Source organism: Columba livia, chromosome 22, assembly GCF_036013475.1.
Source record: "Columba livia isolate bColLiv1 breed racing homer chromosome 22, bColLiv1.pat.W.v2, whole genome shotgun sequence".
Lineage (NCBI taxonomy): Eukaryota > Metazoa > Chordata > Aves > Columbiformes > Columbidae > Columba > Columba livia.
The window spans coordinates 6066900-6094238 of record NC_088623.1 but is presented as its reverse complement, the minus strand read 5'-3'; the positions used below and the strand labels follow the sequence as shown (position 1 = coordinate 6094238).

At 60.2% G+C, this 27339-nt stretch overlaps 3 protein-coding genes across 9 annotated transcripts in view; 1 reads left to right on the top strand and 2 right to left on the bottom strand.

Annotated features, from left to right (window-relative positions):
• SOX13 (SRY-box transcription factor 13) overlaps window positions 1-10638 on the top strand; it is a 32553-nt gene extending 21915 nt beyond the window's left edge. For 3 of the 6 annotated variants that reach the window (XM_065038971.1, XM_005510332.4, XM_065038970.1), the window contains exons 2-14: window positions 4606-4807; window positions 5333-5438; window positions 5658-5744; window positions 5973-6145; window positions 6481-6549; window positions 6892-7006; window positions 7086-7168; window positions 7249-7408; window positions 7745-7854; window positions 7977-8073; window positions 8155-8298; window positions 8628-8844; window positions 8965-10638. In XM_065038971.1, the coding sequence (XP_064895043.1) occupies window positions 4607-4807; window positions 5333-5438; window positions 5658-5744; window positions 5973-6145; window positions 6481-6549; window positions 6892-7006; window positions 7086-7168; window positions 7249-7408; window positions 7745-7854; window positions 7977-8073; window positions 8155-8298; window positions 8628-8844; window positions 8965-9238 (1836 nt within the window). In that variant the 5' untranslated portion in view covers window position 4606 and the 3' untranslated portion in view covers window positions 9239-10638. Of the gene's footprint in view, window positions 1-940; window positions 1462-4605; window positions 4808-5332; window positions 5439-5657; window positions 5745-5972; window positions 6146-6480; window positions 6550-6891; window positions 7007-7085; window positions 7169-7248; window positions 7409-7744; window positions 7855-7976; window positions 8074-8154; window positions 8299-8627; window positions 8845-8964 lie in introns of those variants that run through there. The other 3 variants (XM_065038969.1, XM_065038968.1, XM_065038967.1) reach the window with 3 other exon arrangements.
• A 526-nt stretch (window positions 10639-11164) lies between these two features.
• ETNK2 (ethanolamine kinase 2) lies at window positions 11165-19264 on the bottom strand. Of its 2 annotated transcripts, none has more exons than XM_065038972.1 (8): window positions 18974-19264; window positions 15149-15408; window positions 14546-14683; window positions 13341-13483; window positions 13157-13240; window positions 12741-12910; window positions 12409-12482; window positions 11165-12256 (listed from the first exon to the last, which is right to left on the bottom strand). In XM_065038972.1, the coding sequence occupies exons 1-8, from the start codon at window positions 19247-19249 to the stop codon at window positions 12184-12186; spliced, it is 1218 nt and encodes a 405-aa protein (XP_064895044.1). In that variant the 5' UTR covers window positions 19250-19264; the 3' UTR covers window positions 11165-12183. The 2 variants fall into 2 exon arrangements, with proteins under 2 accessions (XP_064895044.1, XP_064895046.1); XM_065038974.1 differs by lacking the exon at window positions 18974-19264 and adding an exon at window positions 18577-18904.
• Window positions 19265-21668: 2404 nt separating this feature from the next.
• REN (renin) lies at window positions 21669-26510 on the bottom strand. The gene is made up of 10 exons (XM_065038568.1): window positions 26503-26510; window positions 25829-25985; window positions 25576-25699; window positions 25180-25298; window positions 24847-25043; window positions 24061-24069; window positions 23609-23731; window positions 22924-23068; window positions 22749-22847; window positions 21669-22322 (listed from the first exon to the last, which is right to left on the bottom strand). Exons 2-10 carry the CDS (start codon window positions 25967-25969, stop codon window positions 22161-22163), a joined length of 1119 nt encoding a protein of 372 aa, XP_064894640.1. The 5' UTR covers window positions 25970-25985; window positions 26503-26510; the 3' UTR covers window positions 21669-22160.
• Between the last annotated feature and the right edge of the window lie 829 nt (window positions 26511-27339).

Genomic DNA, 27339 nt, shown 5'->3' with positions numbered 1-27339 from the left:
TTCCTCCACTTCCCTGATGAGATCGTTCCCTGTCTAATAAATCTCGCGGCCAGGAAGTTCCACCTGAGGCTCGGTTTAATTTTTCCCCTATTTAAAACCCTCCCAGCGCTCATCCCAGTAAAGGAAAAATGTGTTTGTGTCGTGGCTGTGAAGGCAGTGGATCCGTGCCAGTTTACACCCGCCAAAGGATCCGACCGCCTCTCTATATTTGGTTCCATGATTTGGATGGTTATGAAGGTCCCGGTTGGTTTTCTGCCGGTGTCCTGACACGGCTGGGCTGGGGGGGGGCGCGGGGGGTCCCAGCAAAGCCCTCGTGCTGGGGACAAGGAGCGGCTGGGCCACCCTTTGGCGTTTTGCATCAATGTGGGAATTATTTTGTCTCGTTATCATGAGCGGCTTCATTTTCCCATTCCCCCCAGAGCACCTTTTTCCCCCTGTCTTGCAAGTGTTCCCTTAAGCGAATTTAGCAATTAATATGTTTGGGGGCTGGTTTTGTTTTTCCCCTCTCTCCCCGAGTTTTGACCAGCAGGATTGATCTGTTTTCCCCTGCTCTGCCGGGGTACAGCAGAGACACACATTTCATAGCAGTCCTGGAGAGGGCCCGGGGGCCTTTGAAGAAGGCAGGTTGGGTTTTTTTGGGGTGGAATTAGTAAATGCTACGTGAGCTGGTTGTAATTGCTTTAGGGTTAAATCTTCCAAGAGCCTTGCGGTAACAGGAGACCCGCGATGCTGCTTTTCATCTTGGCAGATGGCGAATTGATGCTCCCCCTCGCAAAGAGCCATAACGCGGCCGTGCAGCAATAGGGACCCTTCCAAGGACCAAGGGGGACAGCAGGACAAGGGTCCCACGCCTGGGTGGAGAGGGGACAGAGGGCACCGGGGTGGAAGGGGGGTGCTCGGGGGGCACGTGCAGGGGGGTGACCCGCTGCTCCTTCCTGTGCCGGCCGTTCTGGGGAGTTTCCATGATGCTGATGCTCTCAGTGCTGTCACCGCAGCATCACTGCTTTGCTCTGACCTGCAGAGGCGTTTCTGGAGGCGGTTTATCCTTTAGGGGTGAGAAATTGCCTTTATGGAACTGCTGGTGGAGCGTGGACCAAGACCGACCTGTTTTGTGCGGACAGTGGGAGATCCCAGCTCCTGCTGATGCCGGAGCGTTTTCCATGGGACCCCAAGTCTTGCCAGGATGGAGAGGGGTAGCTGGGGCCTGGGGGGTCTCGCAGGGATGGTGAAGGAGCCATTGGCTAGGGCTGGGCAGGACGTGCCTGGCAGCTCCCGTGGGCATCACCCTGCCCCTGCTGGGCACTCGCTGCTGCCCCTGTGCCCCATTACCCTCCCCAAACCCCCAGCTGCCAAAGATCTCTCTTCTCGGCGTTGATTTTGCAGCTTTTCCGGCAGCGCGAGCTCTGGGCAGCCTTCTGGGCACATGGAGGCTGCGGCTTTCTGTGGCGGCACTGGCGACAGGTAAGATGTTGAAAACGTGGCATTTGAGGATGCGCAAAGCGTCAGCTTGTGCTCCCCCAAACGCAGCATTTCCGTTGCTGCAACACCCCGGTTTGTGTGTGCACACCCGTGACACATCCTGGGGGGGCACACGTGTCCCGTGAGTGCCGCTGCTCCGAGTGGCCGCTGTCCCTTGGGGACATGTGGAGCTGTGGCTGTCCCATGGTGGCAGCATTTCTAGGGCTGAATACTTCAGCATCCAGGTGCTTTCTGCATTTTAAACCTGCTTTTTTTCAGAAGCGGGAAACCCCGGGGTTTGACACTTTGTGCCACATTTCACATACAGCGTGTGGCCAATGTGCGGGTTGTCTCCATCCAGAACCCACGTCCCCACGGCCGCCTGCTTTCTCCTTCCATCCCAGGGAACGACTCGCCATCACGGGATGTTCTGCATCCCCGGGGAGGGACGGCAGCCCCATGAACTTCCCCCTCGGCCGTCCCTGGCCACCCCTGCCCGGGCATGGCAGAGGAAACCATCCATTCTTTCATGTGCGAAGGCACGCTGGGCGGAAACGCTTGGAAACGGCCCCAAAAGGACGTTCCAAGTCTGGCAGGAAAGCGGCCCGCTCGTCTGACAGGAGATGGGCTATTGTCTGTCTCGGTGGCCAGCCGGGATTCCTCAGGCCCTGCTTGAAAGCAGAAAACATCCATGTGTATCTTATTTTTTCCTCTGCCCTCTCTCTCCGGGGGTGCCGGGGGCTGCGAGCGCTGCACGTGGCCGGTGCGTGCACGGCGGCGGCGGCGCGCTCTCGGCGGCACTGCTGTGTGTGCTCGGACGGTGGTTTTCCTCGTGGGTTTTTGCCCCGTGTGGTTCTGCCTTTCTGGGGTTGGTTACTTGGTGGTGGGATGGGGCTGCTTGGGATGGGTGGGTGCGTTTTGTGCCGCCTGGGCAGCACCCAGGGCTCAGCCGTGCTGGGTACAGTGCTGCTGTAACCCACAAACCTCTCTGCCCTACCTGGCTTTTCTGCCCCTTGCTGCCTTGTGCTATGGGGGAGATGCTGGCAGCCCCTTCTCTGCAAAGCCAGTGCGACCGGGAAGAGGCTCAGGGTGCCATGGGGGTCTTGGCATCTCCCGGTGCTCCGGACACGGGGGGTTTGCTGGCACCTTGGCCCCGCAGCCCTTGGGAGCTGTGCTGCAGCACACGCGGGGCAGCCGCGGCCACAGCGTAGGAAGGGTGGCACGGCCACCGCCAGAATGGCAGGATGCACAGCTTTGGGGCTGGAGTTTGGAGGCAAGGTGAGCATGGCGATACCTGCAGAGTATGGGCGGCTGTGGGTTTCAGTGCCTGTAGGACGAGACCCCTCGTCCTCCCCAGAACGCTGTGCCGGGAGGATGCAGCCCCATGCCTGGACCCTGCTCCATCACTGAGGACTCACAGGTCCATTTTGGCTCTCCAGGCTGGCACTTTGCATCCCAACGCCATTCCCTCCTTTCCCCTCCGTCCTGCATTAAATGGGAAACATAAAAGGCAAAGATCTGTTACACTACCCGCGCCAAGGCAATTGTTCTGTCCCTATTGTCTGCCACAGGCAGCCCTGGAGCCCAGCACCTGAGCCCGGGAACCAGCCCCGTAACAAGATAACGGCTCTGCTTTCTCCTTTTTCTTTTCTTTCTTTTTTTTTGTTTGACAAACTGTATAATAAACCCACAATGAGGCTCCTTTCAAACAGGCCCCTATTAGAGTACCGGCCCCATTTTAAGAGTAAACTTCCAGTGGCACCGGGAGGTTACATATGATAGAGAGGTGACCTGCCGGGGAGTGGGACGGTGCTTTTCGTGCCTGTCTCAAAACAAAGGCATTGGAGCATGGCGCTGTGCTGCCTGGTCGCTGCTGCCACCCCGGGCACCCGGGCAGCACCCAGGGAGGATGGGCAGACCAGGGATGCACTGAGCAGGGGGTTTGCCTTTAAAAAGCCCAAAAAGCTGGAAAGAGGGAGCAGCTGCGCACCCACATCTGCACGTCCTGACTTAGGAAAGCACCCAGGGCAAAGTGCTGCAGCCACTGTGTGTGCGTGCCTCAGTTTCCCCAACTGTAGCGTCTCTGCTTCCTCCTCACCGAGGGTGGGCAATGGGTTTTTGGGTGGGTGATGGTTTTTGGGTGGGCGATGGTTTTTGGGTGAGTGATGGGTTTTTGGGTGGGTGCTGCCCGTGCTCGGGTCGCCCTCCCCAAGGTGAGCCAGGGTGACGCGGGCGGTGCCACAGGGCGCGGCCAATCCCGGTGATGATGATGATGATGGTGCCGATGGTGGGAGGAAGGCCACCGGCCCGGCCAGCGCGCTGGTTTGTTCAGCGGAGGGCGAGGGAACTGAGATTAAAAAAAGCCCCGCTAAGATCAGAAAGGCTGGCGCGCACAGTGCCCTATTGTGGAGCTGTCACACTTCCCTTTACTTTATTGCTTTTGTCCAACACCCTATTGTTCCACTTCCTTTTGTCCCCTATTCACAGCCCTGGCTTTTCATTACCCAGCCGGCCTTGTTGTTTTCGTTTCTTTTGTTTGAAGTTCCTGAGAGGAAGGTTTTATTTTCAGCGGTTTGATTAATTCGCAGCTTGAGCTGGGCTTTGTTTGTTATGTAATTGCAGCTTGGCTCAGCCCCCACGCCCCAGCCCACACCCCCAGCCTGGATTTTGGGGGGTCCCAATGAACTGTTGGGGTGTGGGGAGGTGAGAGGGAGTTTGGAGGTCCCGGTTGTGGGGTGCAGGATCACACCCATCACACCCATCTCAGCATCCCCTGTGGTCCCGCAGCCGCGATCCTGGCTCCTGGCAGCAGCCGGTGTAAACCCCACTACAACCTCCTTTTCCCATTATTCCTCCCTGAAAGACGAGTTTTGGGAGGGTAATATTCCTATTTTTGCTGTGTCCCGAGAAGGCAGATCCCCATGAGCTCGGCTGCCGGTGTGAGCACAGTGACATCCATCCATGTTGGGCTTGTTTCCCTGGGGATCTCCCCATTTAGCCCCAGGTGTGCAAAATGTGCCAAGCCATGACGAAAGGCGAGACCAGCGCCCCTGGAAAACCAGCAGCACAGGGCACCCCAGTACGGGGCTGGGCTGGGAATAGTGGTCCCGTGGCCGGGGTGCCCCATGGCCACTCTGTGTCCCGCAGGATGTCCATGAGGAGCCCCGTTTCTCCCGCGCTGGAGCTGGATGGAGCGGGCAGCATGGTGAACTGCACCATCAAGACGGAGGAGAAGAAGGAGAGCGGCTACGAGTCCACACCGGGGGCTGCCCCCAGCACCGAGCCCCGGCCCAGCGACCCCCCAGGGCCGCCGCCACGGGAGGGCACGGCCCCCCCACCCCTGCCGCAGGTGGGTCCCACTGTGGTGACAAACACGGATCCCGGCCCTGGGAAAAGGAGGCAGTTGTTTCCCCAGGCGGTTGTTCCTCACCCCAAGGAAACAAAGCTGAAATGTGTGGTCCCCTCAAGGCCTTTCTGGCTGTTGTTGATGCTCTCAGGTCAGCTCAATTTGAGGGCTTTGCCTTTGGCGTGGAGCCCCCTGACCACCTCCATCTCCTCCGCCTCCCTTTCCCATTGCGCTTGGGTTTTCTCTCCTCCTGATCAGCAGCCTCAGCCCTTCTGCTCCCTGTGCTGCCTCCCGGTGGGGACAGGGGCCAGCGAGCTGGGCCGTCTAAATAAATAGCCAAAACCTCCGGCAAATACGTCTTTGTGGCATGAAGAGCAGAGATGCTCTCACGCCAGGCTGGGGGATGAGCCTGGCGGAGCGTGGTCCAGCAGCTCCGGGCATCCCACCAGCCCAGCATCTCCTGCCCGGAGACCTGGGGACATCCCCGTCCGCAGGAGCAGGTGCCAAGTGACGCTGTGTGTGTTGCAGGAGTCCCACTCACCCGCTGGTGATGCGCGGGAGCCCCGGCACTCTGCCTTCGAGCCGGCCGGCAGTGGCCAGGAGAAGCTGGACTTCAACAAGAACTTGAAGGAGGGTAAGAAAAGTTTCTGAGTGGCCTCTTGGGATCCTCCCTAACTCCCTTCAGATCCCCAGGTATTTTTGCAAAGCTGTGGGATGGGACGAGCTGCCCCGCGCCGTGGTGCAGAGCTGCCCCGCGCCGTGGTGCAGAGCTGCCCTGCGCCGTGGTGCAGAGTCCCGCACTGTGCTCACCTGGCTGTCATTCCCTCTCCCCGGTCCCCACCGGTATGCACAGTGATGCCAACCATCGAGAAGTTACTGTCCAGCGACTGGAAGGAGCGGCTGCTGGGCCGGAACACTGCTGAGTCCAAGGAAGTGAAAGGTGAGGGACACGTGCCTGCAAGAGTGGGATTTGTTCTTTTCCAACCAAAACGTTAATTTGATTTTTTGGGGTCGCCTCTGACTGCACATGTCCAGCACTTGGGGATCTTTATGTCCCTTGTGCGTTGGCCATTCCCTGGCCATGCATCACCCACCAGCACCCAAGGGTGGTGGAGATGCTGTTCACCCTCCCCAAGCCCTTCACCTGCAGCCGCTTGGTTTCCTCCAGGAACCCAGGAGAGCCTGGCAGAGAAGGAGCTCCAGTTACTGGTCATGATCAACCAGCTGTCCACGCTGCGGGACCAGCTGCTGACGGCGCACTCGGAGCAGAAGAACATGGCCGCGATGCTCTTCGAGAAGCAGCAGCAGCAGATGGAGCTGGCGCGGCAGCAGCAGGAGCAGGTGGGTTTGGGTTCCCCTGGGCAGCGTTTGCCAGGGACCATCCATCCCTTTGGGGATCCCTTTGGATCCCTTTGCAGGACCTGGACAGGGTCCCCTGGGAGTGGAGGGGAGGTGGCTTTGGCATCAGGGGCAGTGGGAATTCTCTGTCTGCCCAGAAACTGTCATGTTTTCTGTGCCCCTCCCAAAGACTCCTCTTGCTCCCTGGTGCTGGGATGATGGGGACCAAAGGAAATGGGAATTACACTTCTTAAAGTAATTATGCCACCCTGGGTCCCTGCTGCCGGTGCCGGTGCTGCCGGTGACACCACTGAGCCCCCCTGTCTCCCCTCCGCCAGATTGCCAAGCAGCAGCAGCAGCTCATCCAGCAGCAGCACAAAATCAACCTGCTCCAGCAGCAGATCCAGGTAAAGGTGGGGGACACCTCCTCATCTTCCCCTTCCCCTGTGGGGTCATTGCAGCCCCATCACATGTCAGCTCGTGTCCCCTCCCAGGGCCAGGCAGGGTGACCCACGGCAGTTCCATGCTTTCTCTCCATCCACACAATCACAGCTGGTTTGGGGTGGAGGGACCTCCCCAGCTCCCCCAGTCCCCCCTGCCATGTCAGGGACATCTTCACCAGCTCAGGTTGCTCAGAGCCCCGTCCAGCCTGGCCTGGGATGTCTCCAGGGATGGTTCATCCCCCGCCTCTCTGGGCAGCCCATTGCAGGGTTTTACCATCCTCATTGTAAAAAACCTTCTTCCTCTAGCAGGTCAACATGCCCTACGTGATGATTCCCGCCTTCACCCCCAGCCACCAGCCTCTCCCAGTCCCTCCTGACTCCCAGTTAGCGCTGCCCATCCAGCCCATCCCCTGCAAACCAGGTGAGCGGGATCCCCCTGGACTGTCCCAGCCCTGGGGGTGGCCTTGTCCCCCCAACCCCTGTTCCTCTGCTCCCCGCAGTGGATTACCCGGTACAGCTGCTGCACAGCCCCCCTCCTCCCACGCTGAAGAGACCCACCGGCTCGGGCCACCTCCAGATGCAGGTACAGCCCCAAAGCACCTCCATCCCCTGTTCTGGGGTGCTGCGGGGGCTGAGCTTCATCCCCCCTCCCCTCTGGCACAGGAGACATCGCAGCCGCTGAACCTGACGGCCAAACCCAAGAGTTCTGACCTCCCCAGCGCCTCCAGTTCACCCAGTTTGAAGATGAGCGGCTGCCAGTCCCTCACACCGAGCCACGGGGCCACCAGGGACCTGCAGAGCAGCCCGTCCAACCTGCCACTGGGTGGGTTCCCAACTGCCTTCACTGATAGAATGACAGAATCACTTTGATTGGAAAAGCCCCTCAAGATCGAGTCCAACCATTCCCTCACCCCATGTCCTGAGAACCTCATCTCCGTCTGTCCAACTCCAGCGCTGCCCTGGGCAGCCTGTTCCAATGCCACACAGTCCTTTGGGGAAGAAATTGTTCCTAACATCCATGTCCTCCCCCAGCCACCTCCCTGAGTGAGCACCTGCCACTCTGTATCACCCCCTCGGGGCACATAGTTGTGGTTTCTGGGGTGCTGGGGGGTGTCAGAAGAGCAGGTGCTGATGGGTGCCTGTCCCGCTGTCCTGCCAGGGTTCCTGGGCGAAGGCGATGCCATCACCAAAGCCATCCAGGACGCACGGCAGCTGCTGCACGGCCACAGCGGAGCCCTGGAGGGATCACTGAGCAACTCCTACCGCAAGGTGAGCCTGCCCGCTGGGGTCACCGTCCCCCTCGCCGTCCCCCATCGCAGCCAGATCCAGATATCTGTCTGCGAGCAGGTTCGTGCCTCAGAACTGGTTCCTGACTCTCCACTTTCCCACAGGACCACGTCGGGATTGATTCTTCCCCCGGGAAGGAGCGGATGGAGGAGACCCCTGTGCACCGGCTGGACGAGGCTCTGCTGACCTGCGAGATGGACGGTGCGGATGGACGGGAGCACCGTGGGGTGACCCCCCAGCTCGTCCCTTCCTCCAGCTCCTGACCCGGCGTTTCTCTCGCAGGCTCCCGGCACTTCCCCGAGTCTAGGAACAACAACCACATCAAGCGGCCCATGAACGCCTTCATGGTGTGGGCGAAGGACGAGAGGAGGAAGATTCTGCAGGCCTTCCCGGACATGCACAACTCCAGCATCAGCAAGATCCTGGGTGAGTGCTGGGGATGGCAGTGGGGGGCTGGAGCAGGACCCCCCAGTGCATCCCCACAGGGGACCGGCTGCTCACTTTGCTCATCCTCAGCCACCATGGATGGGTGACACCCCCAAGATGATGCTACTTGTAGCATCGCTCTTGGAGATGGTGAGCGCATCTCACCCGCTGCCCCGCCAGCAGCAGTCCCACTGTGGCTCTCGGTCACACCAGCCATTCCCCGTGGTCGTGTCACTATTAAAAACCAGCGGTGCAGTCAATTGAACTTAATCTTGAGGGTCTCTTCCAGCCCAAACGATTCTGTCATTCTATGGCCCCTCTCTGCACAGGCTCCCGCTGGAAGTCCATGACCAACCAGGAGAAGCAGCCCTACTACGAGGAGCAAGCCCGGCTGAGCCGGCAGCACCTGGAGAAATACCCCGACTACAAGTACAAGCCCCGACCCAAACGCACCTGCATCGTGGAGGGGAAGCGGCTGCGTGTGGGCGAGTACAAGGCGCTGATGAGGAACCGGCGGCAGGACGCCAGGCAGGGCTACTTGATAGGGTAACGCGCCCCTTCCCCCCAAACAAGGGGGTCCCCAAGGTGCCCATGGAAGGGGGTACCCCGGGATGCATGGGGGGCACCCCGACACCCCAAGCGGTGATCGTGTTCCCTGTCCCGCAGGCCCCAGGGCAGCCAGCTGCCCCCCGGCTCCTCGGACGTGCTGTACCCGCGGGCGGTGGGGATGCCGCTGGCGTCGCCGCTGGTGGAGCACTACCTGCCCCGCGGCGCCGAGCCCGCCATGCCTGTCATCGTCAACACCCGCAGCCTCAAGGAGGGCGACGGTGGCGACGACGGGCACTTGGTGGCCGATGGCGAGATGTACCGCTACAGCGAGGAGGAGGACTCGGAGGGCGAGGACAAGAGCGATGGCGAGCTGGTGGTGCTGACGGACTGAGGGGGGCTGGCGTGGCGGCTGCCACCAAAAAGGTGGTGACAGCATCCCCAGATGGGACGGGACTCGGCCAACCAGCTGTGCTGGGAGCAGAGGGGAGCTGCTGCCTGCCTGCAGATGGGTGCCACTTTCATGGTATTTTGGGGAGGGTGATGGGCACTGCATGGGGCCATGGCTGGGACATGCCAACCCCATTGAGCAAGATGGTGGGGGCACAGCGAGCTGAGGCCACCTGGCCCAGGGATAGGGTGCCACAGATGCTGAGCTGTCACCCACATGCAGCCCTGGAAGGGACCTGAGGGTGTCAGGGTGTGGGAAAACCTCCCAAGCTTCTCCCAGCCCTCCCGCACCCATGAGGCTCTGCAGAGTGGCTGCCACCTCCACTGCTGGGGACACGGGATGGGGACACGCTTGTCCCTTGCTCAGCCTGGTCTGACCTCCCTGCCGTGTTTCCCACTCGGTCTTTAGAGCCTGCTAGCAAATTTCCACCAAGCCGTTTTTAGCTTCTCCTGGCCCAGTAAAAGCTCCAAGGAGCCCTTTGTGCTCCTGACTGCTCTGGCCCACTTTGTAAATAAAAGGGGTGCCTGTACCCCGGTCCTCACCAGCCCCTGCCCCGGGCACAAGCCCTGGCCATGGTGGGCATGTGTCCCACCCCTTCTGGGCACCTCTCCCCACCATGCCCGGCTCTGCGGGCTGCTATGGTGACCTGCACCCCGAAAATGACAGCCATAAAACAAACGAACAAAAATCGAAAAAAATTACCCGGTTCTGATTGGAGCTCAGCCTGGAGGTGTTTGGGGTGCAGCACGGCTGTGTGTCCAGCTGTCCATGCAGTGTCCGGCTGTCCATGCACGGTGTCTGTGCACCTCCCTGTGGCAACAGCCAGAAACAGGCACGGTGGCTGTGGCTGCAGCCGCAGCCTCTGGTCCGGCACCGTGGGGCCACTGCCAGGGTGGAGGAGCAGCTGGGGGTGTCCAGCCCCAGGGTGGGGGTGCTGCAGCACCAGGACCCGGGTGTTGCTCCCCTGCACCCCCAGGGCTGCTCGCGGGACGGCGTTTATCCAAGGGAGCATCCTGCCTCCTCTCCTCTCTTTCCCTTCGTCAGTGCTTTATTTATTCCCCCCCGTGCTGCTCTGGCTGGGGTCCCTGAGGAAGGGGTGCCAGCTCCCAGGGTGGGGGGCTGCGCTGCAGAGGGGGCTGGATGCAGATATGCCCGACAAAGATGCAGCTCTTCCTCTCCCTTTTTTTTTTTAATTTCTCTTTTTTTTTAAAAAGACTGTAAATATAGATAGAGCTTTATTTTGTTAATAAGATGATGAGTAACTTAACCTGTATATTTCACATACTTGTTTACAATTGCCCCCTCCATCCCTTGGCACAATAAAGATGACTTTTTGGAGCAGAGATCTGGGTCTGGACTTCCCCAGCCTGGGCTTGGGGACAACCAAGGGTTGGACTGGGATCTCTCGCCCCAGGCAGTCAGGACATAGATGGGGGTGCCTGTTTCCCCTTCCCTGCCCCTCTTCCAGCACCCTCTCCTTCTCACCTCTCACCTGTGTTTTCTCAAGGTCTCAGCCCACGTGGCTGCGGATTTGGGGTTCAGCCTGTTCTGCGGGGTGCCCGCTGCTGCCACGCTTTCCAGCCTGCCCTCAGGGGCTGCCAGGGCGCCCACGATGCCCATAGGGGAGCAGGTCTGCAGGAGGCTCTTGCAAACCACAGGGACAAGGACAAGCCACGGCAGCTGCTGCCAGCAGGGCAGAGGCAGCAAATGCTGGGTGCAAACACCCTCTCGTGCTGCACGGCTGCTGCTCCCCTGCAGCACCCCAAAGGGGGGTGAACCCCAGCAGAAGGGCTGGGTGCACCCCAGATCCTGTGGGTGCTGCCCCTGCTCCGAGTCCTGCCCCAGTCCCCACAGACCTGCCATCTTCCATTTCCAGCTACCAGCAGCTTTTATTTTTGCACCAAACGAACACAAGATGCAACAACAGTCCCGGTTCTTGCTGGGGCAGGTTCCTGTGCCCGTGTGGAGGGAATGGCCACCACGTCCTCAAACCCCTCGCTGGGCAGCCAAGGCAGGGGCAGAGGGGTCCGATTCCACCCCCCAACTGGTGCACAACCACCATCAAGAGCTGGACGGTGCTCAGCAGGCCAGGGTCACCCTCACAGAGCCAAGTGCTGATGCAATGAAGCTGTGCCCGGTGGGTCAGCCCCATTCAACCTCCTGCCAGGGGGTCCCACGCAGGGACACGGCCCCGAGAGGGCCTGGGGGAGCCAGGGAAGGCAGAGCCAGGGGCTCCCAGGGAAGCCGCAGTGGGACAGGAAGGGGGTGCAGGCACCCAGTGCCCCCAGCACAATCCCGCTGGTCCTGAGCCCACGCAGCTCACGGCCATCGCTGCCCCTTGTGAGGCGGAGCACAGCAGCACTCGCCCCTCCTGGAAAAGGGTCCCATATTCAGGGGCAGCTCCAAGCCCAGGATCAATATGGACCCAAAAAAGGTGCTGGTTTGGGGGGTGGGAACCCCAGCAGCACTGGGCAAGAGGGGACAGAGAGAGCAGCGAGGGCAATAGGCACAGCGTGAGCAGCAAAAGCAACCGGGCAGCTCTGGGGGCTCCTGAGCAGATGGGGCGACCCATTTCCCACCTTGGAACAGCACAAGGGGAACAAACTGGGTGCCAGGCCAAGCAGCACAGACCTGCTGAGCGCCAGGGCTCAGCGTTAAGGCGATGGTAAAGGCTTCCTCGCGGAGGCAGGGGCCTCCGAGGCCGTGGTCCTCTCCAGCATCTCATGGTCCAGTTTCAGGTGTGTCCAGGGTCTCCTTTAATCACTGGGTCTTCTGCCCCGTCAGGACCTGCCCTCGCCCCGGCCGGGCTGGGGAAGGGGCGAGGGGGATGCGAGGGCTGTGGATGCAGCGAGTACAAAACAGCTCAGGGCCTCACGGAGCCGGAGACGCTATTTGGAGATCTGCAGGGCTGTGACCACCGGCTTCATCTTGAAGTACTGTTTAAACCTAAGCTTTGCATATCTGCCAAGAGAGGAGAGATGGAGAGACATGAGACACTTGTGTCCCAGCCCCGTTTCCCCTGGATCCCTGAAACACGGAGGGATGACTGGGATCCTTCTTGCTCCCATCATTTAACACTGGGAGCAAATGTCCCCTGGCCCCAGTGGACTCACCTTAAGAAGTTAAAATCTATGGTAGAATATTTATCCTGGATCAGCCCCCAGCACGCCCAGAGGAAATGGGATGCCTGCAGCAGAGAGAACAAGGACCAGAAATGGACACAGAACATCCCTGCACCTCTCCTGCCCGAGGGCTCGGTGCCTCCCAGGTACAGCCGAGCTCCTTGGGGCAGCCTTTTGCCCCACATGTCCCCAGAACCCCCAGGCTGGAACCTGCACCCCCATCCTCACCCGCTGAGCTGCAGCACGAAGCCCCAACTCCCCCCAAAATCCACTCCATGAGCAGCCCCCGAGAGAGTCTGGTTCCTTCCCACCTCCCCACTCACCAAAGAAAACTTGTTCACTTGCACGTAGAGAACCTCCAGCTCCTCCTCGGACACCCCCGTTCCCCCCCGCTCCCCCTGGGTGAGCTGCTTGTACGCCTGCAGGTAGGAGCGCAGCCACTGCAGCTGGGTCTCCTTGCTGGGGTACAGCCGATAATCCACCTCCTTCACACCTGCAAGGGAGCGGGTCATGGAATTTAATTCAAAACCCCCACCCCTTGTCCTATCGCAACAGGCCCTGCTCAGAAGTCTGTCCCCATCTTTCTTATCAGCCCCTTTTAAGTACAGAAAGGCCACAATAAGGTCTCCCCAGAGCTTCTCTTCTCCAGGCTGAACACCCCCAGCTGCCTCCTCCATCCCCAGGGACAGGCAGACCCCAGGGAGGGGCCTTTGGTGACACAGAGAGGAGCCCAACTCACCTGCAAACTCATTGAAGTGGTTTCCGATGTCGAAAGCCTGGTAGTTGTAGCCAGTGTACTCGTAGTCTATGAAGTGAACGTGCTCTGCGGGGGTAAAGGTGGGGGCTGTGGGGTGGACCCCAGCCCTGGGGAGCAGGGCGAGGGACGGACCCTCCACCAGACACGCGAAGCCGCTGCCACCGACCTCGTGTCCTATCGTAGATGATGTTCTTGCAGAGCAGGTCGTTGTGACACAGCACGACGGGGGATCCCAGCTGCGAAAGCGTGTCCTGCATCCAGGCCAGCTCGTGTTCCAGCATCTCCAGGCTGGGCACGTCCTGCTGGAGGCTGGGGAGGGCATGGGGGGATTCACTTCTGCCCATGGGAAACCTCCCTTGGGGGCACAGGGGCAGCATGGCCCTTGTTTTCCCGTGTATTTCATAAACAAACTCATTGGTGACACCAAGTGAGGGCTAACAAGGTCATTTTCAGTGGGGTAGCCAGGTTTGGTACCCAGAGCACTGGCAGATGCTGACACCTGCATCCATTCCCCAAACCCACCCAACCAGCCACGGAGCGCCCATTGCTCAGTCCCAAAGCACCCAACTGACCCCAGGCATTGGGAATGTTTTGGCCTCTGCCAGAGCGTGTGCCCTCTCCCTAACCTCACAAGTTCCAGTTCCAAGAAGAGAGCTGGTTAATGATTACTTAACTAGCTGCACCAAAGGTGCAATCGTGGGTAAAGTCTGCCTGCAGCCGGGTGAGTACTGAGAAAGGCTCCGTGTCCTGCCCTGCTGCTCAGGGAACAGGTTAATTATTCGCTTGCCGTCGGGTTCGTTCACCTCCACCACCTCTTGGGGCTGCCCGCGTCCTTCCCAGCCACCCCAGCTCTCACCCGGCGTGAACCCCGGCTCCCAGAAACACGATGAGCTGGTTGGAAATGGGAACTGGCTGCTTTAATCTATCCCGAGTTTCTAACATCCCCTCTAACGTCAGCTCAACCTTGCTGTTAAGATCCTCGCCATAAGAAGGGCTTGAGCTTCTGTTTGTTCTAGGGAGGGCTTAAAAGACAGGCTAGATTTGCAGGGAGGAGGATTATTACAGCAGGTGGGAGTTGGATCCTGCCTGGGCGCCGTACAGACACAACCCAGAGCTGTCCCTGCCCTAAAGGGGCAGGAGGAAACGTGCTGAACACAGAGATGCTCCTGGGCCTTGGCCAATGAGTTCACTCACAGAGGGATCGTGATCCAGATGTGGCCACAGGGCCGGATCCAGCCCCGACTCCATCCGCAGCCCCACGCCCAACCCCGCCGAGGCTTTACCTGCGCACTGGGGCTCTTCCCCTTAGAGATGGGTGGGCAGCGGATGCCCAAGCCAGAGCCTGGCTCTTTGGGATCCCTCTGCCTTTACCTGGGGTTGGATACCTTTGGGCTGAGCTCTGTCTTCACGAGGGTGAGGTATTTGTGCAGCTTGTGCCAGAGGATGGGCTTGGGGAGGCTCCCGTTGGCGTGGATGGCGTGGACCCGGGCCATCTCCTGGGCCACCAGCCTGGAAGGAGACACGGATGCAGACGTGGCTGTGCAGCACCAGTGCTCCTCAAAACCAGCCCTAAGACATCTCCAGAGGGGTTCCCCAAAGAGCCACGTTTATAAATGCAGGTTCAGCACAGCTGGAACTCCCCTCCACCTGCACGTCTCTGAAATATTTCAAGATCCTGTCTGGGTCAAAATTACAATAGCGTTCACCTTGCCAGGGCAATTTCAGGTAACAGCCGTGGCTCTCACGCAATCTCTAGTCACCAAAAGCTGATGCTTTAGAAGCACAGTGATAAATCTAGCTGCAGTTTGGATCATTCGTCCCCCAGCACCAGCCGGGTGCTGCACATCAGCTCTGTTCTGGAGCAAAGCCAACGAGGGGGAGAGCTGGAAACACACAGCAAACCCCCCACTGGTGTCCCCATCCCGCATTTTCCCCCCGGCCCTGCACACCCGAGGACGTGGGGGTGCTGCACACCTGAAGATGTGGGGGTCCCGCACATGGCTGGGCCCCAGCGCAATGCCCGGCAGGAACTGGTAGCAGAGCCCGTTCTGGAAGGCGCAGTAGAGGTCGGGGGCGCAGCCATGGGCACGCAGCACCTGGAAGTTCCTCAGCTCCGTCTCCCGGTCCACGAGCAGCTCCGTCTTCCTGCCGTAGACGCGGACCAGCACCGCGTCCGCCATGGCCTCGTCTGTGTAGCACGCAACGAGCTTGTTGGTGATGCCATCGGTGAAGAGCTGGAGGGGGAGAAGGGCGGCAGAGCCGATGTCTGTCCATCCCTGCCACGCCAGCCGGGGATGGGGGACACCCGCTTCCCATCATCAGACCCAGGGAAAAAGCAATGTGGCAAAAGAAAGCATGAAGCCACAATTCCCGCGGCAGGTGGCACAAGTTTGCAAGGCCTTGAGGCTCATGCACCTATAGGGAGGCTGCAGGGGGCCACGGGCACAAGGCTTCAGCTGCACCAAGCTGGCGGTTTGGGTGGAAATCCTGCCATTTTTCACCCGGGAGCTCAGGAATAGCTCGGGCCAGATGTGGCGCCAACACGCTTGGCACCCGACAGCCCCGGGAATCGCTCCCAAACACAAAAATATCAGTGCAAACCTTTGGCAGAAAATGAAAAAAAAAAAAAAAGGCAAAAAACCAAACAACCCAACAACAAGAAAAAACCAGCAAACAAGACGGAGCAAACAGCACCACCCCATCTCCTCCTCCCGACCCTCCCCGCGGGCCGCGGCGCTGATAGGCAGGGACGTCTCTGCCGGGGACGTCTCGTGTCATTGCTCTGACGGCTCCTCGCAGATGGAAAGGGAGTTTTGTTCTCCCATCGCCCCGGCTTGGCCGCCTGCCCACGCACATACAGGGGCTGCGGCTGCGACCGCGCCGCGCTCCTCTCCCCATCCCGCCGCGATCGCAGCCGCCCCCAGTGCGCTGAGGGGCTTGGGGCTCCGTCACCCCATGGGAAGCCCCATCGTCCCCCAGGCAGGATGCTCAGCCCCACGCAATTCTTGCTCGGCACCGGGGTGCTGCTGCTCCCCATGACAGCAATTTCTTTATCCCGTTTGGGTTTGCGGAGCAGGTGTGATGCTGGTGGAGCGGGAGGGGGGCGAGGGCACGTGCTGCAGCAGCAACGGTGCTCGGGGGTGGGACAGCTAATTTTAGACACCCCACTCGGCAACTCACGCTCCTATATAGGGTGCCTATATATAGGGCTCCCCGTGCAGCCTCCCGAAGGAAACTCAGAGCACTGGAATGAGATGCCCGAAGTCAGACAGTGCTGACACCCCTCGTTACACAGCTGGGGTGTTGGATTCGGGGTGAGCACAGCAGGCAGCGAATTGGGTGCCATGTCCCCTCGGGCTGGCTGCGTTGGCTGAACCTTCTCAAGCAACAGAGCTGGTTTTCCCAGGGCAGATAATCTGTGTTTCCACCACAGTGCCCCGCTCAGCTCTCTCCTCTCCTTATCCTGTCAGGCCCCAGAAGCCAGAAATTCAGCAAGCGGAAGGTGTTGTGGCCCATTCCCGCAGATGTTGCACCCTGGGGCCGGTGCCCTCCATGAGCCACATGCACATCGGCCACAGGGAAACGGCTCCGTGTTGCGATGCTCAGCGCCACCTCGCCTGTGAAGTCCTTGTGCTGCTTTGTTTTGGTGCTCAACAGCCTGATCAGCCCTTTCCAGCGGGTTTAACGGGATTACTGAGCCTTATTCCCTCTGAATTCCAGGCCACTATCTTCGGAGAGCCACCCGTGGTCCAGCAGCATCCTGGTACCCACACGCACACAGGGGCTCATCTGCTTTGGAGGTGGCAGCTCTTCCAGCTCCCGAGTGCAGCAGCTTGGGTGATGCCCAGTGCTATTCCTCGTGGATCCGAAGTGCCAGCAGCCATCAGCAGGGCCACAGCGACTAGTGCGATCCACACCAGGAGCCTCATGACAGTTAAATGCAAAGCAAGACCCAAACCCCGTGCTGAAACGAAGCAGATCCATCCAACACCCTGGTGCTGTGCATACCCATAAGACCCCTCCCCATCCCCAAAGCACCGCCGGGTCGGCTGCCTCCCCGTGCCAGCTTGCAGCGGGGCACCTCGTTCCCAAAGTCGGGCTAAAAGAAGTCCATCCACATGGAATCCTCACAGTGGTTTGGCTGCATGTCGCTGCTGCTCTTCTTATCAGCAGCTCAGGGATGGGGGAGTGTGTGCTTCCCTGGGAGCGTGGCTGCCTGACTCACCGGTACCATCCGTGCCTGCTCGGTACGGAGATGCTGCTGCCCAGGGACAGAGCTTAAAGGAGGAGAAGCAGGAGCCCTGGAAAATGGGCACAACCTGGAGCACAGGGGGCTGAAGACCCCAGCAAGCAGAGGGCAGGCAGGGGACGCCAAGCACCCAGACCCTTCCTCCCCATCTTCCACACCCTGCCCCAAGCGTTGGGAGATTTTTTCCTTGTCTCCGTACAGCCCCTGCAAGCAGCTGGTGCACTGGCACCGTGCGATGAGGTAGTGTGAACCGGGCACTGCTCCAGTGCACCGAGGAAAGCAAACAGGGACACTAATGGGAACCAGCTGAGGACCAGAGTACCGCTCCGATCCCTCCCAAACAGCCCTCGCAATAGCAGCTCAGGGAAACGCCACTGGAGATTCCCCCCTCACTGACAACTCCTAAGTTTTTTCTCCCTTTTTTTTTTATTTAATTAAAAACACATGCACGTACACACAGGCTGCTCTTGAACACTGACCCCCTCCAGTGCCTGGACACGGCCTGGATACCATTGCCACCTGGGTCTGTGCCCAGGGCTGCACAGAGCCCAAGACATTTCCTGCCCCTACAACTATGTGCTTGAAGGAACTCCATCTCCAAGCTTCCTGCCTATTGCCATCTGCCCTTTCATATGTATTTTCCTGCAGCTTCTTGTATTTAATTACACTTGGCTATTAATACATTTTTAATGACACTCCAGGCACACAGGAAGCGTGTGCCTTCAGAGGACATGCATACACACGTATAGACATTTACACGCACCCAGCTCCGCCACCTCCACACTCCTGTGCCCATGGGCAGGAGCCCGGTGAGGGCACAGACACCGCCAGCCTCGCATTTACACCCCAGACCTGGCAAGGAGGGGGACGGGAACTCCGGCAGCTGTCAGCCCCACAGGACCAGCTCTCCCAGCAAAGCCCAGTCCATGCAGGAGCCCAGCGCCGAATCCCAGCTCCCATCCAAACCTGCGCACAGCCCATGGGACATGGCAAAGGTGCAAGGCCACTAGTAACCCAAGCAAGACCTGCTCCAGGAGCAGCTACTCCTACGAGCAGGCACCGCAGCACAGCGTGGGGTGCAGGGGTGCAGCACCTGCAGGGGGGACCCCATGGGGACCAGCAGTGCAGGCTGCATCCCCCCAGCATCACCCACCTTGGCAGCCTCGAGGGACCCTGGGGACGCACTCGCATTCACAGTCACTGCTCGGTGACTGCGCCAGGGGTCCCCAAAGCCTGGTGTCACACCTTCACACACCTGATTGACCCTCGTTACGCTCTGAGAGTGGAAAGGAGAGCAGGAGGGTGGGATGTTGTGCACTCCTTTGCAGCTCCAATAGCCCCCCACAGCGGGTCCTACAGTCACCCTCACACGGACTCTAGACCCGCCCGAGTGGGCTCTATAGCTGCCACAGGGTGGACCGTATAGCGTTTCAGGGTGCACCCCACAGCCCCCTCGGGCGGACCCCGCGCCCCCCCGGCTGGGCTCTGCAGCCCCCTCGGCCGGTCCCCGGGGGGGTTCCCCGCAGCTCCCCCACCCCGCCGGGTCGTACCTTGGTCTTCACCCTGCCCGGCTCCCAGCCGGGTCTCAGCTCCCGCATGAGCCGCAGCGCTCCGGGCAGCACGTCCCCCTCGTCCACCACAATGCCGAGGAGCGGCACGGCCGGGGGGGTCCCGCCGCCGCCCCGCTCCGGCCCCGCGCAGTCGGGGCAGCGGCCGGGCGGTCCGGCCATCGCCAGCTCCGCTCGCCCGGAGCCGCGGCCCATGTGCCGGGGGCTGCCGCGGGGCCGGCGGCCGCGGGGAGGAGCCGCTCGCCGTTGGGAAGCCATGAGTCACCGGCCCGCCTCCCGCCCGCCTCCCGCGGCAGCGCCCGGCCGCATTGTGAGGTCAGCGGGGACCCGCACCGGGACCCGCTCCCCAGGACCCGCACCGGGACCCGCCTCCCCCGGGGTCCGCGTCGGGATCCGCCCCCCACGACCCATACAAGACCCGCACCGGACCCAGGCCGGGACCCCACCCCGGGACCCGCCCCCCAGGACCCGCACGGGACCCGCACCAGGACCCCCCCAGTGATCCGCTCCAGACCCGCACCGGGATCCACACCTGTCCCCGCCCAGGTGTCTCCTCCCCCCCGCCTCCTCAGCCCCCAAACCCCTCAGTGATCCCGCCTGCCCAACCCTTTGGGATCAGAAGGATGGGGATGCTGCAGATGGGACGTGCTCTGGGCTCCAGGTCCTCTCTGGACTGGCCTCTCCAGCCCTGCTACCATCTCACACACCAAGCACTGACCCCCAGAGAGGATTTGCAGGTGGGCTGGAAAGACATTTGATAGTTAAAGATAAAACATGACTTGCGCGTTGGCACAGCCCCCCCACAGCTCACTGACACCGCTCCAGCCCGGCTTATTAGCAGAGGAAATAGCAACTGCACATGGTTCGGAGCAGGGAATGCCCCCTCCAAAGTTTACAGCTGCCTGCGGCTGAAACCAGCTCAACAGACCATGGAGACTTGGGGAAAATCATTTCAGGAAGGGGGAAAAAATAAACCAGCCGGTTCCATGTGTTTCTAAATATAGAGTGAGCTCCGCCAGTTTTAATAGGATGGTCATAATTGCTTCTGCAGCAATCACAAGTGTTAACACGGGGCAGTTGCAGGTGAGCGGTGCCTCCCAGCCCGGCCTGACAGCGGCCACCAGGAAATTGCCCTGGCACAGGCGATTAGAGGTGTTAATAGACTGGCCGAAGGGGCCCGGGAGCAGCGCTGCAGCAGCCCAGGCGTTTTTCCCTCCCGCTGCTCGCAACAACTGTGTCGAATAGGAACAGAACTGCATCCACAAACCCCATCCTATTTTAGGCCAGCCTGACCATTTCCCAGCTGACGGCTACAGGCAGAAGCCATCGTGGGGAGTGAAGTCACCTCGTGCTTTTCCAAGCTCACATCCGCCTGAACCTTCTCCAGGCTGGATCCTTTGTGGTGTAGAATAGCACAGAGGAGGCTCGGTTATTTCCAAGCAGAGAGTTTTCCTGTGGTAGGAAGGAAGGGAAACGCTGGATGAAAGCGAGATACACCAACCGCTGGGGCCCCTTCCCTCCACCCTCAGTCCCCAGGAGCCATCACCACTGCTCTCCCTGCCCTGTGTTGGAGGTGATGGAGCAGTGCTGCAGCAGGCGATGGCAAGAAACAGGGAACACCGCTGGGTGCCTCCAGTTTCCCATCCTTGGAGACCTAGGGTTGTGCAGTCCAGCGTTAAGAGGTTTAAATGCTGTGTGGCTGCAGAGACCCTCCCGGGAGGGACAAACATCCGCTTAGGGACATCCTCTCCACCGCGAGGCTGCGCTGGAAGGGTCACAGAGCAGCATTTGGGTGCTGGCAGGGGCATCACTCTCCCAAACACCTCTGCAGTCTGCGAGGCAGCTCCCTGCAGTGCTGGGAATTCAGCAGCAGCCATCGCTGGGGGCAGAAATGAGGATCAGAAGCTCCTGTGAGTGATTGCACTCAGATGGTGGCTTGCTCCAGGCTCTGCTCCAGCTCCCGAGCCTTGTGCTCCCCTTTCCAGGCACATTTCCCAGGGCTATGGACCACGGCAGCCACAGACCTGAGCCTCCAACTGGAGATGAGAGTGTGTTGCAAACCGCTTGGTGCTGGGGAGCATTTGGATTCCCAGCTGCTGGGCTGCGACTCAAGCGCTGCAGCTCTCCCGCGGAACTGGAAATGTCAGCCTCTGGCTGGGAGCACTGGGCTCGCAGCTCCAGCGCTCCTGCTGAGCATCTCCGCACCCGGCCAGGCCAGACACAAACCTCGAGCTGTCAGCTCGAGTCAGCGTGGCAAGGAAAACAGACCCAGGAACCAGGGCAGCAAGGGCTGCCTTCCTGGTGAGACAAAATCAGCCCTGCAGGCACCTTCCGCTCCCCAGAGAGCAGCGAAGCAGACAGATGTACAGCCCTGTCCCTCTGTCCCCAGCAGTGTGGTCCTGAGCCCCACACAGGAAGGCAGGTCAAGGCATGGGGAGCCCACACAGCAGCTCATCTCCTGCAGAAAGGGCTTGCTTGCTGTTTGAAAATATCCCAATTTGCCTACATGTAGATGCTGTGGCAGCAGCTGGGAGGGAGTTTCACTCTTATGAAACAGGGAAGGACAGAAATGCAGTGTCTGCTGTGATGAACCCCAGCAGAGGGACAGTTGTTGTCTAGTTCTCTTAGTAAAAGTGCCCAATTTCTCCCTTCTGCAAGAATAAACAACCACCCAGCATCCTGTTGCTCTGAGACTGTTTAATATTTAAGTCATGGAGAGGGGCAGGGTTAACACCAGCTAAAACCATCATTAATCACAGCCAGATTATTTTTCTCCCATTCAAACAACAACACAAACTGTAACAGATGATCCCTCCTCAGCCTGTCTGTGACCTGCAAGCGCATCCCCACCAGCAGCGATCCGCTGCATCTCAGATGCTCCATTGCACATCACCCTGCAAGAGCCTGGAGGTGCAACTCCAGACACAGGATCCCGCTCTGATTCCCCGGCTGAATACGCTCGCTAGATGAGCTTAAGGCTCAGCTCTCCTGGCAGCAGAGACTCTCAGGAAGCAGAGCGGGGGTTTGCAGTGGGAGAAGGTTTTGCAGTTGCTTCAGTACAGAGAGGAGGTGGCTGAGCTGCAAGGAAACGCTGTTCTCGTTTGCACTTCATTTCTTCTCGGTGGTACTCTTGCCTCCAGGCTGGTTCCCCCATTGCTCTCCCCGGCCGTCAGCGGGCTGTGGCAAAGCCGATGCGGTTGTTGCGCCGGTCGAATTTGGTGTAGTAGTGCCCAATGAAGCTGGCGCCCAGGATCCAGAGGGGACCAGCTGGGGGTGGGATGTCCAGCCCCGAGAAAGCCACCACACAGACGTCCTCCCCGTACTGGGATTGCTGCAAGGAGGAGGAGATCCTGCAGTGATGGAGGTGCCGGGAGGAAGATCTCTCCTGCAGCGTGCCCGAGGAGGGGCTGCGATCCCCACATCAACACCCTCTGCTCAGCCTCGACACTGGAAGGAGGATCCCTGCCTGTCTCTGTTCTTTACTGCTCACCCCACGTCTCCCCAAAACCACCCAAGGAAGCAGCGACAGGTTGGTCTGGCTCATCCAGACACCTCTGCCGAACAAGAAGGTTCGGGGAAAAAACAAGCAGCATCATTCTGAGGCTCATCTCAGCTGCGCTAGAGGAGCCAGGAGGGTGCAGGATGCTGCACCCCGAGATGCAGCCCGAGCTGCACGCCGAGATGCACCGCTCACCACAGTGGATGCACCCAGCCCAGGGACAGCCGCCCTCCCACCCCCACGGGGGACGCAGCTCACCCGCAGGACGTAGGCTGAGCCGCTGAGCACATAGGCCTTCCCGCCCAGGTGGAAGGAGATGCTGGGCAGCTGAGGGACTCGGTCGCAGTCCACTACGTACTGTGGGAGAGGAGACAGCGCTGAGCCCCTTTGCTGCGGTATGGGCAGGAGCGGGGCAGAGGAGGGGGTTGCTCACCTCTCCTTCGGCCATTTCTGCTGCCCCGATGGCTTTCATCAGTACAGAGACGGGGCCGGCTGGGCCGGTGATGTAGGATGCTCCCGTGTCAACAGCCACCGAACAGCCTTCCTTGCAGAACAGGATCTCAGCCCCTACGGACACCCTGGGGCAGGAGGGGACAGGGGGGACCCTCAGCCTCCGGCAGCGGTTGCAGCTGTGCCCCCAGGGCTGTGTGTGTCGCATCCTTGTCCAGGGAACAGTGGCCAAGCAGAGCCACGCTGCTCCAGTGCCGTCGGAGCACAGACTCTCCAGGGGAACAGGAACCTTCCCCTCGAGCTTCTCAAATGTGGAAGCCAAGCTTCATCATGTGCGTTGGGTATTTTTTGTCATCTTTTTAATTTATTTAAATTAAACAAAGCAGAATTGTTTCAGTACCTCACGCTCCTTCCGCAGGACTGAAGGGGGTTAAACTCTTCCACTGCAGCTTCCAAGTGGAATCAGCCCACGGTGCCACCCCCTCCACACTCCCCAGCCCGGCTCCTTTCAGAGCATCCGCGCAGCTCTGTGCCGGAGGAACCAACCCCGCGCCCCTCCGGAGGGAAAGCACCCGGCAAAAACACGGAGCGAACACAGCGCCCTGAGCACCCCCTTCCCAGCACCCAGCCAGGTCTGCGGGTTGCCGGGTGCTGTGCACAGCGCTCACCCCTTCATGCTGATCTGCCAGTAGCCGCTCTTGCTGACATTCAGGTAGTGGAAGTCCCCGGTGTAGTAAGCTGGGTCGCTGCCTCCGAGGATTATTTCCCCCCCAGGTTTCAGAGGAGTGTTCCTAGGGTGCAAAACACAGGGGAGTGATTCCCCCTTGGCTGCTGTCCCCCAAAAACCAGTGAGAAGGGACCAGCCCCAGCTGGTGAGGCTCTGCTGACCCGGTGAGCAGCAGCGGGGAGTAAGTTGGAGCAGAAGGAACCCCGAGTTAGTTCAGAGGGGTGTGCGTGCCGCGGGGAGGGGGTGCCGCATGCTGAGGTCTCCGAGCAGGTTGGTGCTGTGCAGAGCTGGTGTGGGGCTGCTGGGTGTGTGAGACCCACGGAGCAGCACCCGGGTGCACGGGACTGTTAGTGGGTGCTGTCTCAACAGTGCTCGTGCTTTTTTTCTTCTTACTTCGAAGCTCTGCAAAGAGAGAGATGCTCCGTAAGCCTGTGGTTTGAGTGCAGCTCTGTCCCTGGGGTGCCAAGGGGACCCAAGCAGCACCCGGACAAGGCTGCAGTTGCAGGCAGCATCATTAGGCTTCGTTCGTTATTGATGGATCCACCTTCAGCTGAGGTAAAGGGCCACCATTCCTGCTTTCAGCATGTGTTTGTGGGGCTGTTTGTCACTGCGCATTGCCAGGGTGCTGTACCTGGGGTCACTGGGGGGTGCTGGGGCAGGGGGACAGAATTCCTGCTCTACCAGGACAGGTGCCCCACTGCTCCCATGGGTTTTGGTGCTGCTGGGAGCAGGGATGCTGGGGGACAAGACTTTGGGGCAAGAACTGAAAGGAGGTTGGGCTGCTGGTGCAAGTTTGTCTTCAATAGATTTAAAAAAATATATTATTATTATTATTATTTTAAATTGCCTGTAGATGAAACACTAGATCCACTTGTGGCTGTGATTGCTCCAGCCCCACTAGCAGAGCTGGCGACTGGGCAATCTGACAGTGACAAACGAGGGGGGAGCAGCCGCTCCCACCCTCTGCACTCTAAGCACCCACCTGGTTCTGCCTCTTGCGCTGCCTCATTCCACCCCAGACCCCCCAGGCACCCTCCACACCCCACCCCAGCTCCCGCACCCCCAATGCAGCTCTTTCCCAATCCCAAGACGTAAACCCAGCACCGCTGTGTTGTGATGCTCAAACCCCACAAAACAAACACCTCCCTGGCCCTGGCGCCAGCTCCCCATGAGTCTCACCGGCTGTAGTAGACAGAAAACACGTCTTCCTTGAGGATCTGCTGCGAGAGGATCCGGTCGAAGACGGGGGTGATGCCGTCGATGGCCTGGCTGGGGTAGCCCATGCCCAGCACCCCGTCAAACCTGGCGAAGATGAAGGGGAAGGCAGGCAGCGCCGTCGCCTCGGCAAACACCTGGATGATGGGGATGTCTGACACCTGGGGGAGGGCGCAAGTGTCCTTGTAGGGAGCTGGGGGGACTAAATCCCCCAAGGACCCCCCTACTCCTGGGTAAGTGGGGATGCTCGTGTGGAGCCAGCAGCTCCAGGTCTGTGGATTCGGGGCACAGACTCACCATGACGATGTCCTGGCTGAGGAAACCCTTGACGCTCCCTGTCCCGTAGCGGATGGCGAAGCCGGTGCCGTTGGCTATGAACGTCCGCGACTTGGAGGAGTCGTAGCGGCTGTGGGAAACTGGGCACAGGGAGAAGGTGCATCAAAGGGGGTGAGGGAGGTGGTGATGGCAGGACTGGCTGAGGGTCTCTGCTCCCACAGGCTCCACAGGACGATGAACCCACCCTGCCCCAGTGCCAGGCAACCAGACAGCAGCAGACGGAGCCCCCCACCCAGCAGTAAACCCACCCCAGCCCGCTTGGATCAGCTTTCGAGATGGAGGGTCTTACTGATGTTCCCTGAGCTGAAGCTGGAGGAGCAGCCCCCACCCCGGCTCTGGCCATGCCCCCGTACTCACCACAGGCACTGTAGAGGGGGGAACACTTGTAGGACGGTACCCACAGGTTGGCCGAGCCCGTGTCAAAGACCACCTTGAAGGTCTGCGCCGGGGTGCCGATGCTGATCTCGCCGAAATACTGGGTCTGGAAGAGGCATCGCTGGGGAGCATCACTGGGGTGACGGCTCGGACAGGAGGGGGGGTCACGCAGATCCAAGCCCCTGGTAGCAGGACCGCATTGGGGTGACAAGTCCCCACACAGGGAGACACTCACGTCCAGGTAGTTGGTGAGGAGAGTGGGAGCCGTCCCGTTTCGGGGGCCGGCTGTGCCGCTGCGCCTGCTGCGTCCCAGCTCGGGGAAGACATCAGACACCTTCATCCCCATCTCCCGCAGCGTCTGGCGGATGGAGGGCATCCTCCGCAGTGCAACCCTGCCGGGGGGGCCAGGGCAGGGCTGGGGGACCCGCAGGAGCCCCCCCCAGCGCTCCTGCCTTTGGAACTCCAACCGGGTGGCTCTAGATGGCAGCAGCTCCCCACAGCACCGTGGGGCTGCCAGCCCGGCCCCCGCGGATCCCTTCCCACGGCACCCCCAGCCCCACACCCACCCCGAGGTGGGGGGGATGTAGCATGGCCCACCCGCAGCAGGGACCCCACGGGAGCTGGATGCTGCAGAATGCACCTACCGACACCGGGCAGCCACCCATGGGCTGAGCCCAGCCCAGTACTCCATCCTTGATTATCTGGGAGATGGGGTGATGCTGAGCTGTGCGGTGCTCAAGGAGAGAGAGGAAGAGGAGCGAGGAAGAGCGGGTGAGCTAGTGCAGAACAGAAAAGGAGGAGGAAGAGGGTTTCCCAGCATGGCTGAAGCAAGAGGAGAGTCCTTTGGTCCTCAGCACCCAAAACCAAGGGGAGACAGCGAGACCCACAGCATCGTGAGCCACCTGCTACCTCTGCAGAGCCTGAGCTGGCAAGGGGAAGAAGATGGTGGCCCATGTCATGGCCAAGACCACCAGACACTGCTGCACTGTCCTGCTGCGTCCTGCTGGCATCGCGCTCTCCCGGGGCAGCCACCTCCTTTGCCAGCAGCTTTGCTGTGTCCCAAAGGGGAGGATGCTTTTATAGCCTGGGTTCCTGCATCCCTGTGGGTTTCTCCTCCCCACTGGCTGGGGGAGGGCTGGGGATCCCATGGGCAGCACCGCGCACAGGTGGCTGGGTGGTGGCAGTGACAGTCCCCACGGAGGTGGCACAGCTGGGAGACCCCCGTGCCCGGTGGGCACAGCTGACAAGCGCTGCTGGCAAGGGGAGCTGTGAAGAGCTGGGAGCTGCAAAGCCACGCTCCTTGCAGTTAGTGGCATTGCTACGTGTCAGCACCCGGCTGTTGCCGCCACAGTGCGCGCAGGGCACGGGCCAAACGCCTGCTGGTGTCAGTCAGGAGAGCTGGTGGGTGACACCGACACAGGTGGTGGTGGCACAGATCTAGATGGCAGTCTGGCCAAGGAGATGCTCCTGAGCACCATTCTGCAGGGGAACAGGGTTTTGCCTAAAAGCCCAGGGAGGAAAAAGCAAAGGGTGCTCAGCCACAGCCCCCTCGGCCACACAGAGACCACCCGCAGGTCCCTCAGACCCCACTGCCCTTATGGGGCTGCTCAGCTCTCAGAGAGGGGAAAACACCCCATTTCCCCAGGCTGGGTGCTGGGTGCCGAATCAGGCCCTGTGGCTCTGAGCCCAGCGCTTGACCTCAGGGAACCTCGGTGGGAAATGACCGCAAAGGCAATAAAAACGTTC